The sequence below is a fragment of the Dufourea novaeangliae genome, unplaced genomic scaffold (assembly GCF_001272555.1).
Source record: "Dufourea novaeangliae isolate 0120121106 unplaced genomic scaffold, ASM127255v1 scaffold54, whole genome shotgun sequence".
NCBI lineage: Eukaryota > Metazoa > Arthropoda > Insecta > Hymenoptera > Halictidae > Dufourea > Dufourea novaeangliae.
Window position 1 is genome coordinate 1,241,685 of NW_015373944.1, and position 21,551 is coordinate 1,263,235.

The following is a 21,551-nucleotide window of genomic DNA, read 5'->3' on the forward strand; positions in this document are numbered from 1 at the left end:
ACTCGGAGAATAAAGTACGGTTGCCCCCCTGTATAACACGGGATCGTAGAATACGGAAAAAATCGCAGTGATATTTGATCGTAAGTTTACATTTTCAGATTCAGATCGAAACGATCGCTCGATATATCTTGAATATTCATTTCACATTTTTTTATAATAAATGATTCACAATAAACTACGTAGTAACTTTATATTCATAATAAACATATAAATAACTTCATATTCATAATAAACATATGAATAACTTCATATTCATAATAAATATATATAGCATTATTCCACAAATATGTACATATTTCCATATGCAAACATAATCCGAAGTACCTACGTGATTCCTATAAAACAGAACGTGTATTCCCCCTGTAATAGGGGGAGTCCACTGTACATAAAATTTGCCAATTAATCGTCAACGGAACGAAATAATTCGAAATCCACGATCAATTCAGGAGATTCCAAGGAAATCGTTGGAAAACACCCTGGAAAGTCCCCCCGACATCGAAGGAATGAAAATGTGGGCCACGAAGGTCTAGCCGTTCGAGAAATACAATTAAAGTTTCGAGTCGAACAACAACAGTATTAAATGCCGCCGAGCAGAACAAAGAATTCCGGGAACGTCCGAGAAATATGTGACGGGGGGTGTGTAACGGTCTGGAAAACAAACGATTACAAGGGAAAAAGAGGACGAAGTTTGAGAATGGCCGAAGATCATGTGAAACAACAGAACACAAGGGAAAACTGTGGTTCAATTTCTCTGCATGAATGACACCCACGTTCACCGCGACGACGATCGAAACGAGGAACACTTTCCTACGGTCTCGTAGCAGATCGTATTATGGACTGTAAGCAATCTCGTACACGTACGATTCTTCGTATTGCGAGGGAGAAACTTCCCTGGTCACGGACGGCCATGGAGATGGCTCGAAAGTCTAGAATTAGTTTCCAGGTATGTTCAACGGTACGTAGAAGCTAGTTTCCAGATACTCGTGTGTTATCGGCGACGATGGTGGCAAACAGAAGGGAAGGATGGAGTGAGGGATGGAGAGACGAGTTTAATTTCGAATGTTAGTCGCCATTCGCGTGTTCCCAGCCTCTCGCGGACGGTGTTCCCCCGGCGAATGGGGACTAATTAATCAAACCAGAATCGAGGCGCGCAGCCAACCACCCCTGGACAGGGAAGGCGCGAATAGGAAACTCTGGGCGAAGCTGAAAACAATCAATCTCGTGAAATCGTCGGCGGTATGGTGGTCGCGAGGCGAACGTGGTTCGATCGTTCCTTCGAATTTCATCGGGACGGATGAAATTTTCATTTTTCCCAATTCATCGAGCGCGTACAGTGATTTTTCTAGTCATAATTTAGCAGGGCAAAAGTCGGAAATACATACAAAATTAATGAATCTCTATCATACCAGAAGATATTGAGTCAGAAAAATGGGAGTGGTATAACAAGCAATTTTATATATGTATTTAACAGAAGTAAACAGAATAACTGTGTTTAGCGACCGATTGTTACGATGCCTCAATATTAGCTAAATATCAGATTTGTTCGGGTTCTATTAAGATTGAAAATTTTCGCAATTTAAATAATTGATTGCAGATCGTACAAGTACGTAGTAAGTCAAGTCTTCAGTCATGAATATTTTAATTTCCAACGAATAGAAATAAAATATAGTCAGAGAGACGACAAAGTTTTTCAACAAGTTTCTTCCGGAAAGCTTTAGATTTCCAGGAACCTAACAGAACATAGAAATTTTCTAATTGTTTTATTCTATTTCCTGTGTAGAGAATATACATTGACAATTTATAGCAGCAAATATTTGCAATTCTCGGCTGCAAGAATCACGACGCTACAGCTCAAAATGCGTGATTTATTTAAAGTCAAGTATATATAAAAATGTTTATCTCTAAAATGCAGTTTTCCACATCCGAAAAAATCCTAGAATACGAATTTCTGTTTTCAAAAAACCCCAGCAGGCTCAGGGGTAAAAGTGTTTAAGTGTGATGCAAGAAACAGAACAATCGCGGTTCACTGCTTGAATTTCATGTTGATGTTGTTTATTTAAACAAATAATGAATATTTTCACTTAATCGATGATTTATGCATTTACCACCACCACTGACTTTTGTCTCCTTAGATTGCTGAAATAGTATAGCGGTGGTCAGCATTTCGGAACGTCGTTCAACGACCACGAAGCCACACCCGTAGCCCTTTTCTTCGTGGTCACGGGACAGGCCGAACGAACTTTTTTTTTTCAATCACGCGAAAGAGTTACAAGCGGTATTGTTCAGAGCCGCCGCGGTTACAATAGCCCGCAATTCCCCTCACTGCGTGGTTCGTTCCCCGTCACTCTCCCCTAATTATGCGGCTGGAAGAACTGAATGGACCGTAATTATAAAACCGTTTTCCCTTCCACGACCCGAGTCAACCGTTACACGATTTCGACGTTATTTCCCGGGGATCGAGCCAACCGTTACACGATTTCGACGTTATTTCCCGGGGATCGAGCCCGTCGTTGTGTCGTCGAACGCTCTCGTTACGCGTGAATAGAGTCGGATGAAGAGGGTGGAACGTCGTCGCGATGATTGGCATCGTGGAAACTTTTCCAGGATATACACTGCCGTTAATAAGTATGAAGACACCTGGTTTATACATGAATAAAATTCAATGTTCCATAAAAATTATACAGGGTGATTAAAATAATGGGTTCGTAACTTCTAGGGTAAATAGTACTCGCTAGACGATAAAAGAAAGTCCTAGTATGTATGAAAATTAATATTTTCGAAGTTACGAACAATTCTTTGTTACTGATTTTATCGTTTAATAAAGGAAACTGTAAGAGAAACTAACAAAAACTGTAGAAAACCTCCTGTAACCAGGGAAGAAGAAATGATAAGGTCAGTTGTATTTATCGAAACGAAAAATTGTTTACTACTTAGAAAATATTAATTTGTCGACCCATGTGTATCAGAGCTCTGTTTCATCATTTGGCGAGTATGATCTACCTTATGGAGTTATGAACCTTTTTTTTCAGTCACCCTGTATATTTTAGGCCATGTTTATTACTTCATAGTACTATAAGTGTTGTCCATTGAACTTCAATGTCCCTTAAACAATATTTATTTTCGACTGACAGAAATTTCCTAATGTTAAGTTCAGTGTATACTCGATAAGTGTCGTATTTCTAATGAACATGAATATACGGACTCTATTATCGCGAACGAAAGGCGCGATAGTCATCAGGGCAGGCGCGCTCGATAACAGAAAAATCTTGCGTGGGAAGGGACTGAAGAGAACGGCGAGGAACTAGTGGGGGGAAAGAAGGAAGTCGATGCATTAGGTGCATCGCGAGAGAAAAGTGTGCCGGATGCAAAACACGTAGATCCCATGGAAGAAACCAGGTTGGGACGTAGACGAATGGGAACGACCTTCTTTTGGGACGAACCGTGTTTGCTCGGCGGTCGAAAGAAACGCAGAGCGCAATAAACAAAGGGGTGAGGTACAGGGGTGTCGCGGAGACGGTGGATCGAGAGGAAGTTGTGGACATTTAGCGTAAGCGAGTGGAACGAGTGAGGATCCACGAGTGAAAGAAATTTCGTGAAAGACGTGGATAAACCGTGGGGTCGAGGTGAGAGGCAGCTCTCGCGCGTCTGATGAGCGAAAGAACGGGGGAAAAAAGGGACGGAAGGCGAGCAGCTCGCGAGAGAACGAAAGAAAACACGGGGATGAGTGGAGCAAGAAAAAAGACAAATAGTCGGTGCAAAAGGGGCAACAGATGGGAAAAGGAGTGGAGGTGTTTGCGGGGACGTGTGCGTAAAAGTTGCCACGGGACAGGTGTTTATTAATATTTCGAGAAGTGGATACAAATTTTGTGAACCATCAGTATCAATAAAGTCATGGTAGTCGGTAGAAAAAGCTATATTTATTTATTTTATTATATACACTGCGTGGCATAACTATAAAACCACCTTAATATATTGAATTCTTATGTATTCCCAGGTAACACATGACGCCTAGTGACGCCTTGAAGACGGCTTAAAGGCGCCTTATACCTAAAATAGACGTAAAATGGGCGTCTTCAAGGCGTGGTTCAAATAAAAATAAACCACTTATTTTTTAGGGCTGTTGGTCCCATTTTAAATTATAAAATTGTAATATAATTCCAAAATTTCGTAATGGTATTTAAATAATCCCACCCATTTGCAATGTTTTAACTACGAGTTATCCCGTAATTGGTAGTCAATATATCAACATTGTCACACCCCCGAGAATATACATTGTTCCTATTACATTGTTTAAAGAAAAACGCGACTAATTTTCCACGTACCCGTAACCATACCACCAAGCTTTCGAATATTAGATCCTCGGTGTTCCTGCGTCGAAGAATATACCGGGCGATTTCAATTAGCTATTTTCCGGGCCGGGTAAGCTCCACGTTAACATGGGAATAATTTCTTCGACGCCTGACAGATTTCTGATGAAACTTCCACGGGAATTAGACACGCACCGAACTTAAGAGCCGCAACTACAACCCAGCTCCTCCTCTGCCCCCTTGCCCAAGCATATTCCATAGGGGCTATTAATTAACCAGCTCGAATCGTTCGGTGTATCCGGAGACGCGCTCGTTTCTTGAAAGCAGTAGCTTCGGGCGGTTCGCTCGAGATAATACAAGACCCTAAGCGAAGTGACAGAAGACACAAAATAGGTATATGTGTGTGTGGGTGGCGAGTCGAGGTTTCTGGTGGTATGTTCAACGATATCCCCCGGGGTGTCCGCGTTCTTCCCCGTGACAGCATTAAGGATAAGGGATTGCGACCCCAGGAGAGATGTGTTCTGCTGGGAAATGAAGCACGTATAGGTGTCACGATTGAAACGCAGATATAAAGCCCGTGTTTGCGGACGCCTTGAAAATGGAACGTGGGGGTTTATCGAAAGGGAGGGGAAGTCGCATTACCGTTCCTGCCGAAGCATCGAATCCCCCAAGATGCTTGGATAGAGGCTTCTTCGACGTTCGTTGGACCTTTCAAAATCGTTCTATACGGTAATAAGGGCTGGGTGATCTTCGCAAAGTTTTAAAGAATTAGTCAAATCTTGCAAGAAGGGATCCACAGATGCAATGCTGATTTTTTTATTGAAGTTTGGCTTAGTGATACAATTTGGAATTCTGAAGCCAGTGATATTTGTTTCAACCATTAATTTATGAGATATTTAACCCTTTCGAGATTTATGTCGAGTATATTCCTTATGAAAATATAGCATCTTTTTGTTTAATGATGTGGGATATGAAAGATAGTGTCACTCGGTATGTATATTGTATATTAATCGCAAAGTTAGTTTTCGTTATTCTTCTTGTTGTGTGTTATCAATTATTCATTCCGAGTTGTTACTCCGAGTTGTGTTGTGTTATTGTAATCAAATCATATTCAGTTGTAAAAGTGTTGTTAATTAAATTACATAAATACACAATTCATGAAGCGATAAAAATTTGCATTTGCTATTTAAACTAGGAATCTTATTTCAAAATTACGAAAAATTTATCATGAAAGCATGATAGAAGTAAAAATTACGGCTATACAGAAATATGTGGAAATTACCTAGAAATTTGTACACCTATTGCAATTTCGAAAGTACATGGACGAACACGTGAGTCACTCTATATAGGTTACAACATGAGAACCTGGGGACCCCTCCGTATTAGAACATTCCGTTTACACCACAAATGGATCACTATCTTGTCCAAATTCAAACGTCAAACACTACACACATCGTAAACTAGAAATCAGTAGAAATACGCTTCCAAGTGAACGGTGTTAACTGGAGAATTACCTTTGAAATATTCTCAATTAATAATCACGTCCACGGTGGCGCGAGATTTCCCGCGCGACGGAAAAGTTTGAAGAGGACACAGAGGGACGCGAAACGATAAGTCGATTAATTTCGTCGGGGAATATCAAAAGGGCGGCTGCTGTAAAAGCTCCGAGGGGGCGGGGGCCGAGAAATATTCTCTCATTTCGGCGACCGTACTCGGACGGCTTCCATCAGGAACGATTCGAATAATTCCTCGGTTCGTTAGCCGCGGAATTTCGCTACATCCAACCCCTGGCAATTACTCGCAGGAGGATGAGGAGTAGGGACGGACTTCCGTGATTCCCCGGGCATTGTCGTCGTACGCCGCCTCCGTTGACGTCTACTCCGTGCAAGGAATTTCTTCCTATTGAAGTATTGAAATTCGATAAATTGATTCGTTTCAGCCGGTGTTATTACGTTCGAAGGCGCCCGCCAGAGAGAGGCCAACGGGATTTTCAGTGTCTGCCAATGGTTCCCAGAGAGCTGCTCTCGGTTTCCTTTATTACGCCGCGAGCCCTGTGCCGATCGAACCGTATGCGTCAAGCTGATTCGCATTCCGCGCGGCGGTACACGGTATTCTGTTGCTGTTGGTCCTGATCCTATACTTTCCCCCAATTTCACCAATACAAAATCTTCTTACTGTAATGGACGCAAGGAAGTTTCTGAACCATCGATTGGGTTCACTCCGTGACAACCGTAAGCGTAACAGTACGCGAAATGGTTTATCTGCAATTTTTAGCAGTAGGGTAAACGCACGAATGAATGAATAGTTAAGAAATTTTGTAGGTATCATAGTCGAATGTTAAATGATAGTTATATTAATAAATACTTGGCACGTGAAAATTTGATATTTTAATATCTATACCCGTTTATTACGTAAAGATTTCAATTTGAAAAAATTGGAAAAATGTAATTAATTAAATTTAGACGAAAATATACAGAGTTCACCAGTCAATGAATAATACAGTAATGGCTCGATTAATGCAACGTACTCGGGTCCGCTTCGGAGCATTCATGGCAAGGCGGAAAGGTTTTCCTAAAAATCGTCTCAGTTTGGAACATAATATTATTTAACATTAACGTGTTAAGCAATAACATGTTGTGTATGTTTACAACTTTTCCACAAAAAATCCATCAATCCGGGAAATTTGAAAGTGCAATGCGTGTCAATAATTCCACGTCATCGTTTCGTAAGTTTTTATCGGATTACAGAATTTCGACGATGCATCAATTATGAAACTCGAATCCATCGTCCGGCGAAACGCGGAAATTCACGATCGTTAAGCGACCACGAATTTTCCCTGAATTATAGCTCCCTTGATAAGCCTTATCGCCGTAAATTAACAGACTGAACGATTAGGTAGACGCGGCTGGGGTTAAATGACCGGGTCGATGAAGCGATCCTCGAGTAGATTTCTGAAGCGGTTCGAATCGCAACGCCTCCCTCCCTCCTCCACCTTCAATCTTCTCGAAATTGCAAGCTTGCGCTTAGCGATACGTCTTATCGTTTCCAATTAAGAATAATGTAAGGCTGACACGAGCTAAATAAAGGCCGGCTGTCTTGACGCTCGAGAGCATCACAGCCGGAGCTAAATCCTCTTGGAATTGCAATTTCCCACGGGCCAATTTGGCGATACGCCTTATCGATCATTAACTGAAAATGTTCGATTAATTACCATCGTAAAACGAAGATGCTCTTTCTCTACGATACAAATAATTGGGCAAGTATTACGTGGATGACGAATCTCGGTTAAAAATATTGGCTGTAACAGCAAACTAGGTAATGATATAAATTGCATTAGGTTCCTTACAACAGCGTTTTCCAAACTTTGTTCCGCGATAAGTGAATAAATGTTCCATGAAAAATTATTCTTATCTTTCTTTTTAAATAATTACTCACAGTTACACAAAAATTTGTTCACGTTTATTCAACCACGTACTTACCGAACTGCGAGATTTTATTTTGAAATTAAGAAATACATGTCACAAAAGGACAATACAAGTAAAAGTAATTAGTATATATAAGACGGAATTGCATAAAGATCTGAACACTTAATTATTATTTCGGAACTTTGCGAACGAATTTCGTGAGTCACTAAAACCTTTAATATTTCAACATTTTTTTCAAGTAACATTCTAGAATAAACGTTTGTTCCATTTATTTCTACCTTCGTACCTTACAATATAACCAAGGTATTCCTTGAAAATTCCACGATTCGTGAAGTGTCACGTCGTAGGAAAAGTTTGGGAAACCACTGCCTTACATAATCAATATTCCTCCTTCAAAATGAATTCCACAGTGTTTCAAACTTCGCTAAGAACACATTGAATCGTTCAGAAAAAATGCAAAGTGTATCCAATGTTTCAATCATGTTCGACACATCCGTATCGATCACGGATGGTTCAATCGCTTGAGAGAAACCGACGTTCTCTCTTGTCGAGGTAAAGACAAAAAAAAGGGGAGGGGGAGGGAACACAATATCACTGCGAAATCTCGAGTTTTCCAGCCCGATAAAATGAATTGCATATCGACGGTAGAGAGGATCAGAGGCTGGGTGAATGCACCGTGTCTTGATAAAGGGCACGGGACCGGATTTTCCCGCGCTCGGCCCAGTAATATTCTCATAGAACCGAATGCACTTTTCCATCGGACGGGGACAGGGGAAGGGGTTATTTATTTCCTGATATATGCACGCGGCCCCGAGAATACATCCACTTGCATCAGCATCGAATTCCTTCCGCTGCTCCTCCGTGCCAATTCGTTGAACCGGAAAACGCATCGGACCGGCGTCGAACCTTATTTTCCAAGCATCGGCGCTGTCGGTCCCACGGGTATCCTTCGATCAGATATTCAAACCGTGGATCGTTCTTATCTGCACGTTAAGCGAAAATCATTCGATTCGCTTAAACGTCCAGGCACACCGTCCCTCCTCCATTACTGTGACGCATTCCCGCGAGACGTTAGTTTTCTGGGATTTAATTAAATCGAGAATTATCGCCCGTCGTCCACACGCCGGGAAAGCTCAGCCCCTCGAAACAAGATGCCGAACGGGCCAGATAAATCGCTCTCTCGTCCCATTGTGCACGACGTCGATTCGCCTTGGGATTCGAATTTTGCAGTCCTGGAAAACTTTATGCTCGGTAAAGATTGAACATCGTGTGGAATAATCTTTTTTTTTTTTTGGTGAATACTTGCAATTAGAACCTCCGATTTCGATGATTTTTTAATATGTTGTGAAATAATACTTTCACAATACTACTCAGGGTGATGACCTTTACAACATATTAAATAGTCATCTAAATCGGAGGTGGCTCATTTATTGTAAATATTTAACTGTTTTTTATACTTATATTGAATCGTTGCTTTTGCAGATGTTTGTGCTCGTTTTTCGAGACCCTTAATTTTCTTTGATTTTTTCCGGGGGAACGTTTGGGGCGGTCGAGGGACGATCCTCTCGGGTGATCTCTGGTCATCTGGGACACGTAAGTTGGGCAAAGAAAAATCTCGAGGGAAGTTTTCTCGAGCGTGAAATCGCGGTTTTGCAGTCTGTTTGTGCCCCTGCTATAATGTCTGTATGTTCCTTTGAGAATAAGAAATTTAAGTATTACCCTTGTATTTGGATGGTTCATTAAATGTTGGTTTGTTTTCTTTTTTTTTTTAATATCTATGTGGCATAGATGTGGCACTAGGTCCGTGAATTATTAACGATCAAACAAGGGATATTGGAAACGAAGGAAAAAAATCAGAGAATTCGGAGAAAGAGAGATCCGTTCTAGTTAGAGGAAGGCAAAAGTAATTTGGGAAATTGTCGGTGCAAAATTGAGAGGAAAAAATGGGGTTATCGGAGAGTACACTCGCGAAATATTCCGGGAAATTCGAAAAAGGGGTAACTCAACGGAGACACTCCGAAAAATCAGAAGAAAAAAAAGGTATTCAGCTGGTAAAATCGGAAGACGGAAGATGATAAGTTCAATAGTAGGGGCAAAAGTACAGAGAAAGGTATTCGAATCTTGAAGTAGAGAGAAGAATATTTCAAAGCAAGGGGAGAAAAAGAAAAATCACCCAGGAAAGAGAGTGAAAATTCAAGGAGGAGAAGAAAAGTGTATAATGTAAATTATGAAAATATTCCAAGAAACTGGCAATGGTAAATTAAATTAGCTCGGCAAAGTTTGAAACAAGACAAGAGATCCATTATAATACCACCGCATTCTGAAAATTTCCCGCCAATAACGTTCCTTTCTCATTTTCCACGAAATCGTCTGAAAAATATGCGAATATTGTTCTCATTTGATGCGCACAATACCGTCCAGTACCACAGTCCAGGAGGAACACATTATCATCGACACGCGAAATAAATTAGCCGGCGACAAAAGGAGTGCCGATAACCGGAGTCGTTGAATTGCCGTAAAAAACAATGGCGCGCACCGTACTGCGCCAAAAGACCCCGTGAATCACGACATGCATTTTCGGACGAGGAGACAAAGCAGCCGGGAATCTACGATTATAAAATACCAATCAGCCATCGGGACAATGGGTCGCACGTTATACAATGGTTATCTAGCGTGTCCTTTAATTCTGTATCCTCCGTAACTGACAGTAATAAATTAAGTAAAACAATCGTGTACAATGATCTCCGGGTTCGAACACGCTGTTATATACAGAATGTTTCAATAGGTTCGTGTTAAATTGATGCAAATTGTTCAGGAGGTACAAGGATCAATTTGAAATCTTTTTTATTTTTATTTTTGTTAAGACCCCGAAAGTTAAAGAAGGATTTTTCTTTTTGGTTCGTACTTTAGCCAAACACATCCTAATATACGAACCTTTTGGTTTTCTTTTATTGCAGATAGATAGAATAACCAGAATCACGGACACCATTGTTGTTGTATAAGTGACTGTATACGAAGTCATGCAGTATGCCAATTTTTGTTTTACAAATGTTATAAATACATAATATAAAATCACCCTAAAATTTTCAAATGTAATGTATTGTGGTTAAAATAAGAACGAAGCACTTCTAGGGAATATAATCTATTCTATTCTGGAGAAACATGATTTCTGAACACGATTTCAGACATGCCATACTTGGTTCGTTTTTATATTAACCAGAATACATAAGAATTGACAATTTTAGGGTGGTTTTATAGTCATGCCACACATTGTAGCTTCTTCAAACAAAAAGTCCCAAGTATATTACATTCCAAAACGGGCGTGTCCACGCTAGACCACCCCTTTAATAGACGACGATTCTTTTATTCCCCTACAACCCTTCGAAAAATCATTTTCGAACATCGGTGTCGCATCAACTTTCTTCATTTATTTCATGTGAATATTCTCTGCATAAATTTCGTAACGAATATATTGAAACACACACCCGGTACAGATATTCATTGTTCATCCGGTTGTTTCCAGGGTCCCTGCTGCACATCCGGCTGCACTCTGCGCAACGGCGATAAGTGCAGGGACGACAACGGATGCAGAGACGCGAGCTTCTGCGACGGTGGTGGTCCCCAGTGTCCGCCATCCATCAACAAACCTAACAAGACCATATGCAACGACGAGTTCGTCTGCTACATGGGGGTGAGTGTGTACACATTTCTCTGCCCCCCTTCCCTCCCCCTGTTCTGCGTGTTCCGAGGAAAGTTCCCGTCGCGTCTATCCACCGAGGCCCACACACCTTTTCACGGAGAGCCGTTGATGTACGAGCGAAAGTTTACGAAAGTGGTCAATCCATTTCACTGTCAGAATCTGCGGGCATTAGGGAAACTTGCGGTATACGCGTGTGTACGTCCCTTATGATCGTTGATAACGTTATCATCGTGGACCGTAACAGACATACGAATGCTACAGAACGTTTTCTTCTGCATTTTTTGTAACCCATTTGCATCAGTACCGTATTTTCCTTGTGATCAATAGGCTGCGTATGTTTATGCAAATTCACAATTTCAGATACCAGTATTTAGAAATTCCAATGGGAAAGAATTTTGAATTTAACACTAGGACCTTTACTACCTTAACACGTTTACTGCCACAGTGAAAAAGGCCGTACGTAGCCAGACACACTTTATTTCGTTTTTTAAGTCATAAATTGTCGAAAATATTTGAGTTTAGTTAATAGAGGCTGTAGGTCTTGTTTTAAATTATACTGTGATATTAATTTCATGCAAACATTTTATAACAGTGTTTAAATAATCCAGACACTTTTCAATGTACGTGTCACCCATATTTGGGTGACGTGGCAGTCAAAGTGTTAATGGAAACACATTAATGCTAGTAATCTACACTAAAATCTTTATTTCATTACATTTTCTAAGGGAACGCTATAAATGCACAAATTTCCGCAGACTAGTGATCAAGTGGGTATTTGTGTGTCCCTTCTGAACGGGCGAATTCTGCAGTCGAATGTGAATCACTCGATCTTTTCGACGACCATAGAAAATCTTGTCTCGATCACAGTGAATTGTTTCAACTTTTATAAATTCTTTGTTTCTCTATCCACCGTCGAGGAACCAAGATAGAGTAATAAAGATTTATCTCGATGGGAAATGAAGAATTACGCCGCGTCTACTGAACCATCCGAAGTCCCATTTCGTCGAGCTTATGGAGCGAATTTATGAAATCGTCGCTAGGGGCTGACGATAGCGGCCGAAATTACTCGCGCGAATTTACGATTTTCCCCAACCCGACAAAGCTTCTCCTCGCTGCTGCAGCACGGCTAGTTACTTATTCATTGGACCTTGTTCACCGTTTCCGCGATCGTAGCAGGAAACACATAATACAGTATACGCGAGATCAAAGTTACAGGCGTGAACAAAGACGAGAGACCTGGGGCTGGAAAGACAGAAGGCTTTCCTCATTGTTTATTGCGGGCGTTGCGTACCGCTTTTAAAATTAACTCACCGAAAATTATTTCTCGTACAATTATATACAGACTGTGCACAAAAATGGTCTAAGACTTTAGGTGCTTTTTAGTATTCACCGAGTGGAGTAAAAAATGTCTAATTGACATAGGCCCCGAAATCAATCCTACCAGAGTAATATTAACTTGTATATTTATATATTAATCAATGTTGTAAATGGATTAAATATAGAACGTCTGTAACAAACGTGGAAAGAAATTTGTGGATTATTCTTTTAAAGGATTCATTTTAAGAACCTACTCTTCCGTCCACAAGTATTAGGACACTTAACGAATACAGTAAATCCTGGATGTGTATTCGAAGGCACTGATAAGAGGTCCCCAGATGTAACGCTGACATTTTGATGAGGTTTTTTAACTCTGAAGCCAATGGTATTTGTTTCAGCCGCATAGTTTATGAAATATTTAATATTCAGTGTCGAGCAGCCTCCGAACACTCATCGACGATTTACTGTACAAAGTAACTGGAATAAGATACTACGAAATTGTCGAAAGTCTTACATAAATATCTTTTATAAGATCTCCCGTTCATAAGTATTAAGACACCTCATCTGTATGGAGAACACGTGATGTACCACAAACATTATAGATTTTGGCCCACTTTTATTACTATATACTTAAATAAACGTTCTCCATTGATTTTTAAGACCATGGTCTAATACTTATAGACGGGAGTGTAGGCTCTTAAAATAAATCCCTTCAAAGAACAATCCACAAATTTCTGTTCTCATTTGTTACAGAAATTCCATATATCTACCACTTAAGACATCGATCGACTCGTAAATATGGAAGTTAATTTTAAAGGAAGGATTGATTTCAGGACCTACATTGATTCAGACATTTTTTACTCCACACGATCATCACTACAAGCCCCTAAAGTTTCAGACCATTTTCTTTTCAAGACCCTGTAATATTTTCCACGATTGTTTCTTCTCGTACGGTAACGACGTGAACCTCGATTTTGGTTTATAGATCTCCCCCCTGGGGCGAATTTCAAGTTTCCATTAGTTCTCGATCGGGACAAGCTCACGGGAAAATCCGCAGTAGCTTCGGAAATGAAACGACCGAAGATCTCCGCATCTGGGGAAGAGCTTACGATCAGTTCGAAGAAGAATCCCCGGGGGAGCGATTTCGAAATGTTACGCGTGTGGCATTTCCCTACGCGTGCGCGTCTCCGAGGTTTTCCTTTCTCTTGCCACCGTATATATCCCCTCGTGTCTCGAGGGGTAGGGTTAGATTTAAGGCTCCGCGAGAACGCATAGGCAGAATGAAATACCCTTCAGCCGGCAGAAGCATATTCATCTGTCAGAAAACCTTGAGACTCCTCCCGCGATCGAATCGGAGGCTAAACCGCTGCGGGAATACAGACGAGAGTTGAAGTGAATTTTCCTCCCCCTCAACCGTTGCAACGAAACCAGGGAAGCGTGCGGGACGTCATTGTTCGTGACAGAATCGAGCACAGCACGAAGGGACGTTATAAGAAACAGACGGATCGTGTCTGAGTTTAGATTTCAGTATCGTTCGATCGAATATCTGGATCCCAGAGCTAGAGGGTAGTAAGTTACACTTTTCAAACTTTCGAGGAGAACAAATCCAAAGGTGCAAAAACCTTGTTACTTTGGAACCGTTCTGTAAGAATTCAACGAGAAAGAATCACTACTTTTGAACCATTGAATGGACTTAGGACATATAGAAAATAGATGCTAACTTTGTCATGTCTCCGTTATGTTTGTAAGAGGCATTAATGTTTCACAAATGGAAAATTCTGACGTAATTTTTCTATTTAACACCTTGGCTGCCGTGGGTGTCACCGGTGACCACTCTAGGGAGTATACTTTTCGATATTATTAATATTGAACCATAAATCGGTAAACTTCTACGAACTAAATGCCAAAAGTATGATAACATAGTTGACTTTAATCATTTTATATAACATTTTATTCTTGTACACTGTGTAACGAAAATGTAACTTCGACGATGTTAATTATCTTTTCCCAGTCGAAATATATTCGATGTGTGGAAAGTCTTCTGAATTTACTCGATTCGAATCAGGTAGAATCATTTTACGGTGATGCACGATATTTTGTTTCCTAATAGGTACAAAATGTCTGCAGGGGGATCGAACAATAGTTTCTTGTGGCGAGGATTAAATTGCTGATGGGGTCTAGCAACTAAGAACCAACACGGGTCCTTGGCGCATTGTCCGTCGACAGCGCGGAAACGCAAAAGCAAATTGCGAACGGCAGCTGACTATCCTGTTCCGACCCTGCTGATATTGTACTTGCAGATTAGAAAGCGAGTATTTTGGTAGTATCGATTCTCCTGGCCGGTGGTGCATACACGTCGAAACTGTTGCACGTGTGCGGCACGGAAACGCGTTTTCCGCTTGGCCGAATGTAATCGAATGTTTCGACTTGCAACTGCGACCGAAAGAAATGACTAACGCTTTGGTCCGTACCACTTTTTGCCTTCGAAATTCACCTATAATTGTGTGGGATCGGGTTTGATACGTCGAGCCTAATTGCTGTATGATTGGGTAATGATTTTTTGAATATTTAACCCTTAATTGGTGCTGTGGAAATGTTATTAGTTATTACGAAAACTTTATTACACAGAAATCTTATTATTTAAATACTATTTATTATACAAATCTTACACAAAAATTAATCTTAAATGGAAAAAGCTCTTTCATCAAACGTAACGAATTCTCCATTTTGTCTTTAATCTAATAAGATATTCTGGAGAAGAAAAGAATTTCAACTTTTGGTCTTGTCTTCGTGGAACCGCCACATTATAAGGTATTATTTTGAATATTAATTCCAAGGTTTACTTCGTAACCAGTTGTTTTGCATTCGCACGTAAGAGAACATCGAAATAAACAAGTGATTATCGGACAGAAATAAAATATTGTAAAAATATTCGTGGTGTTCCACAAACCTCACATCACCAATTAAGTGTTGTACCACCTATACAGTGGTGTGGACAATTGGGGCATCATAATCAACCCTGTATACACAGGATGTCGCGAAACTCGTGGTAAAACTCGAAAGTACATGATTCTACATTGAAAAATAAGTCGAAAACGCAGAATAAAATTTTTCCGTACGATGCCTCGTCTCCAATACAATCTTCAATCATCCAATAAGTAGAAACAGACTGCAACGATCAGACTCCTTCGCTACATCGAATCTTCCGATTCTCTCGAGAACGAAGCATCGTGCGAAAAAATGTTATCCAACATTCTCGACTTATTTTCACACGTAGAATCACATATAATTCTAGATTGTACCGCCACCTGAAAAAACAGCCTGTATAACGATAAAAGGAAACGAATTGTCGAACTAAAACGCCCCGAGAACCATCTCGGTCTCCCTCAAGTATATTTAACGGCGGGTGGTATACACAAGGGGCGTACATTGTTGCAGCAATTGCTGGGAAAGGGTTACGCGCTACGAAAACAGCCATCATAATTTCGAAAATTACTTTCGTGGCCTCAGACTAACCCTCCCCCTATCTGTTAGGTATACTACGTAAAGCTGTGTTCCAGCTAGGTAAACAACGGGAATGGGATTCGTAAGAGAATAACGTTCTAGTCCTTGGGCTTATCTATCTTCGGCGCTCCCCGTGGAAATTACCTCGTATTTAGAGGTTTATGCCGTGTAGGCTGACACTTTATCGGGCTCTTGCATTGCTTCCAGGAATGCACCGGCAGCATTTGCCTGGCTTATGGCTTGGAATCCTGTCAGTGCATCGCCGGTCCCGAGGATCCCCCTACCAAGAGCTGCGAACTATGTTGTAAATTGCCAGGAGAGGATCAACCGTGCCTGTGAGAGACGATCATTGTATATATGTATATATGGTATATGTATATACCCAGACGGGGTTTCCATCGCGCGTTGAAAGTCTACTGCGCCAGTCGTTTCGCTCCCGGAATAGTTTCGGCCTGAAATGGCGTCGTGTCTCGCGACCCCCGCGAAGAAATTAGACGACCTCGCGATAACCGTCTGGCGGGGGTTCGTTTGATCGATGTCTCGTCGCCCGTGGCTTTGCCAAGTCGCTCTTTGAACTGAATTCTTGCGTTCACCAGACCTTTCCGTTCGCGAACAATCGCAATTATTCAACTTTCTGTCTCTCCGAACCCGTTTGAGGAAAATATTTCCGTCGAATGGAATGGATAATTGAATTTGTCGATTCTGGGCCTAGTTGCAGAGAATATTTCTGTCGGATGAATGGATATAATGGATAATGGAATTTTTCGGAATGACGAAGAAGCGAGAGGATATTGTGAGATCGAGTAGGGGAAACAGAAAGTTGAATTGTCGGCTGGCCCCCAGGGATCAGATAAATCAGATGTCATTTGAAATCGTTTGCAGATCGTCCTTCGCATGGAATTCAGCGCCTTACGATATTCCTGACATGCTGTCGAAGCCAGGCACACCGTGCAACGATTACAATGGCTACTGCGACGTCTTCCAAAGATGTCGAGAGGTAAAAGTTGAGTTCGATCCCACCTTTATCCGTCTACAGCGAATGTGAAGTCACGGTCAAAGTAATCGGAAATCGTTTGATTAATCAGCTGTTACCGTATACTTTCCACGCAATTTCCTTTTTTGACATTTCCTCAATTTCCTTTCAAAATTCCTACAATTTTCTTTCGAAATTTCCACGATTTCCTTTCGAAATTTCCACGATTTTCTTTCGAAATTTCCACGATTTTCTTTCGAAATTTCCACGATTTTCTTTCGAAATTTCCACGATTTTCTTTCGAAATTTCCACGATTTTCTTTCGAAATTTCCACGAGGAAACATCGGAAGCGATCCGCGAATTAACGATCGTGTTTCAGGTGGATCCCAGCGGACCGTTGGCGACTTTGCGGCGACTCCTGTTGTCGGACGCTAGTTTAGCCAGTTTCCAACGATTTCTGGCCGATTACTGGTACATCGTCGCGATCATTGGCTTCGCGATACTGTTGATTCCGGTGAGTAAGCCCGACCCCGTTCACGAGAATATCAACGGGAGTTGGAACCTCGACGACAGCAGTTTGTTGTTGAGAACTCGGTTTTTCGGAAACAGGGAAAATAGCTTTTCCTCGTGATCCATGAGGGCGACAGGTGAAAAGCATCACTATCCAACGACGTGGCTGTGTCGAACACGCGCGTGGAAACCGTTGCGGACGCGTCGAATATCCATGTAAAATCAATCACGTGTCTTGTCAATTAAAAACTTGTGCAAACGCGAAAAAGGTCGTGCTGGCCGATACATACATGCGTGTACACGCTGGTTTTTCGTAGCTCCCGGACGAAAAAGAATTATTGCGAGGCACACCCTGCCCTGGAGAAATGCACTTCAATTACCGGTACGTTTTGTTTTTTTTTCTCGCTCTCTAGCTTTCTCTTATGAAACCCGCGAAACATTTCATAATATTCAACAAGGTCAGCACTGCAACGACGAAATCAGTCGATTTAATTTATCGAAGAACCACATTCAGATATGACTGGGGCTTCCAAAAACAAGAAATGCGTTTAGTATTAATGTAATTAATTCCCGTGCGTTGCGCACCGGACGATAAATAGAACGGGTAAACGAAAGCCCCCTCTCGTTTCCTCTGTTTTCGATTCTGCTGTCGAATTACAGACGGGCTATCATCGATGATTCAATGACTTCATTCAGGGGTCAAAATTGTAAATTTTTTGTTGTTTTTGTTTCTGTATTCCTTTGTATGGTCCTGTAGAAGTTTTTTTAATTTTTGTTGAACTTTCTGTACAGTTATTATATGTTATTGTAAATGCCTTTTATATCTTTATATATTATTGTATATTTACACTTTTTGTTTGTTTTCTAGACTTCCATACACTTGTGTATTGTACTAAAGGGCTCACAACCCGTATATAAATATAAATATAAATATAAATATAAATATAAATATAAATATAAATAGAATGAAATGAAATGAAATGAAATGAAATGAGATTAAATTAAATGAAATCATATTCAATTAAATTACATTAACTAAATTAAATTAAATTAGATTACATCGGGAGGCATCGGTCGGCTTGAATATGTGTCTCGAGGGAAATATTTTTTCTTTTTTAAAACATAGGTGAGAGGTTTATTTCCGTTGTGTATATACTTATGTTTCTTAGATACACATTTTCACATCTGTCAGTTACATTTTTTTGAGGAAGCAAAAATATAAAGACCCGCTATGTAATGTTTAGCTTTGATAGGTGATTTATTTTCATTTCCGCACGAAACGCTAATTGAAGTTTGGAAAATGAATCGGCGAGGCACTATTTTCGTTTGGACGTTGCACAGAAAGGACGTGAAATAATCTTTCAACCCCCTTCTCTATATTAAAGGAGATGGACAATTTGATTTCGAAAATTGCAAAAGGTTGAATTTGGTTTGCAGAAGTGTGAATTTCAATCGTAGAATGATAAATTTGATTTGCAGGAAGTTGAATTTGAAGTGCAAATGTTAAATTTGAGGTACAAAAACTGTAACACCAGCGCGAACTCAAGAGTGCCAGCCGAATTGTAACGATCTGCCCCGATTCGATTCATCGTGACGATAAATTCTCCGGTGAGAATTTTTGCCCGTGAAAGTCTCTGGGAATATATTGTGCATTCGATTCCACGCAACTTGGCCGACTTTCGACCTCCGCGACGCGTCTGTTAAAGCAACCGGAAATTCGTCCGGGGATAGGATTAAAGTGGCGACAGTAACGCGAGCTCTTGCGACGAATTATATTATAAACCTGTATTCTATGAAAGCTTCCTGTGCCTGGGGATAATGTAACCGTGGGGCCGGTGTCTTTTGTTTGAGATTATCGTTCACCGTGGGTGAAACTCGAGCGAACGAGAAAATGCGAAAGAACAAAACGATTATTAATTTTCATGGAAACGACAATTTGTTCAGGGAGTGGGACAATAGGGCAGGAAAAATTGAAACATCAACGTTCATTGGGTAGACAATTGACAGTTTATTATTATTTCTGTTGCAGTACTAGCTGCAGAATTTTGATCGATATTACCCATGTTACCCATTTCTAGAATTAACCTTTCTGGACTCACGTGATTCTCGAGTACATAGTGACTTGCATCGGTCTCTCGTACTAATTTTTAAATGATCGAAATATGATATATACGCCGTATAGTTTCATATAATTCAGTTTTAATATTCGCTTAGAATTATTCGCGAATGAGAAAATACAGAAAATAATAATGTCTTTAGAGACAGTCTTTAATAATTCTCCTCGTAAATTAGAAAATATCTAACATTACCTAAAAATTCAAATATGTGGAATTATAGAAATAGAAATTAATTGTTTTCAATATTCAGCAAGCACCTATACATTCCGTCATTCAGTAGAACACATTCAACCGTCAACAAGAACACATCGATCAGTCAGAACACAAGCAATATACAAATACACATACATAACGTTGTTAAGTTTATATTAAAATCTAAGTGTGTTACTAAGTTATGTCAATCATTTAAAACACATAATAACAATCACCATTACATCGTTCAAACGAGTTTCGCGGTATTAATTTACCAACGAGCAGTGGTTAATTCGCGAGCTAAAGTCATATGAAGTAAATATACTTATTATCATCTAAGCTACTACTGTTCAATTAATTTACAAGTTTCTCTGTCAACCCATTTGCATCATTTAAAAAATAATGAAAAATAGGTATTTGTAAGTCCATCAATAATGATGTAAACGGGTTAAAGAATATAACTAGAAGAGCAAACTCAAGCTAAACAAAGTGCACGAGGGTCAAACGAAACGGTTCCTCAACATAATTCCTATAATTATCCAGGTGTTCGTGATACGATGGCTGACAAAACGGCGGGATCCACGCGCGAAAATTCTATCCACGACCGAGGACCGACCAAAGGTATCTGGTCAGCCCTCGAACGACGAACCCACGAGAGATTGTTCGTCCGTGCGGAAGATACAGTCGATGGACATCTCGCGGCTGAAGAAGAGGATCGTCGAGACGATGAAGAGTATCGCGTCACCTCGACGGAAAAAGGACGCCTCCATGGATGGTGGCACGTTCCTGGCCAGGATTTATCGACTCCTGGCAAGAGATTCGACACGTCCAATGCCCGCGGAACGATCCTCGAACGAGGTCGAACGACTGTATAGAAACACAGACGAGGGAACAGAAGTCATAGACGGGGCCAAAAGGCAAAAATCTGACGACGATTCGGGGGTGAAAGTTTACGGTTGGAGGCGGATCGTGTTGATGTTAATCGGGACACGCGGTACAAGTTCCTCGTCGACCACACGTAGAAAATCGACCAACCGTGAATCGATCAACCGGGAATCGACGCGAATCACAATGTGGAGGAGAGGCGTACAGGTCGAGAAGCTCTGCGCTACATCGAAGACGATCGTGAATCCTTGTAGAAGAGACAATAGCTACCAAACCGAGCCTCTGGTGGTGCCAGACACACCTGATACACCGGGTGAAACGTCAGAAACAAGGATTCAGACCTCCGATCTGACAGTTTTGCTGGCGGACAGTTAGTTTCAATGCGAAATCGCGAGATTGGTTGGAGACTATTCTGTGGACAGGTCTAGGATCTTTGCGCGTTACGTGATGCTTTTATAGATTTATTTGTTTTATTTTTTGGTACAGCTGAAGAATGTCGAATATCTGTTCAGTGTTGAGCGAGGAAATGGGATGTGTTTACGATTTCTGTTATAAGATTGAAGGTATTCTGAGGTTGAGCTTTCCTTTAGGTTCTGAAGCGACCACAGCAAAATTTATGA

General features: G+C 40.7%; 1 protein-coding gene across 1 annotated transcript in view; it reads left to right on the top strand.

The window, feature by feature from the left end:
* The window catches only part of LOC107185984 (disintegrin and metalloproteinase domain-containing protein 10-like), a 178,742-nt gene extending 157,436 nt beyond the window's left edge, over positions 1–21,306 (top strand). The window contains exons 12-16 of the mRNA XM_015573768.1: positions 11,256–11,423; positions 16,461–16,588; positions 17,136–17,250; positions 17,607–17,741; positions 20,590–21,306. Of these exons, the coding sequence (XP_015429254.1) occupies positions 11,256–11,423; positions 16,461–16,588; positions 17,136–17,250; positions 17,607–17,741; positions 20,590–21,306 (1,263 nt within the window). The remainder of the gene's footprint in view (positions 1–11,255; positions 11,424–16,460; positions 16,589–17,135; positions 17,251–17,606; positions 17,742–20,589) is intronic.
* The last annotated feature ends 245 nt before the right edge of the window (positions 21,307–21,551 follow it).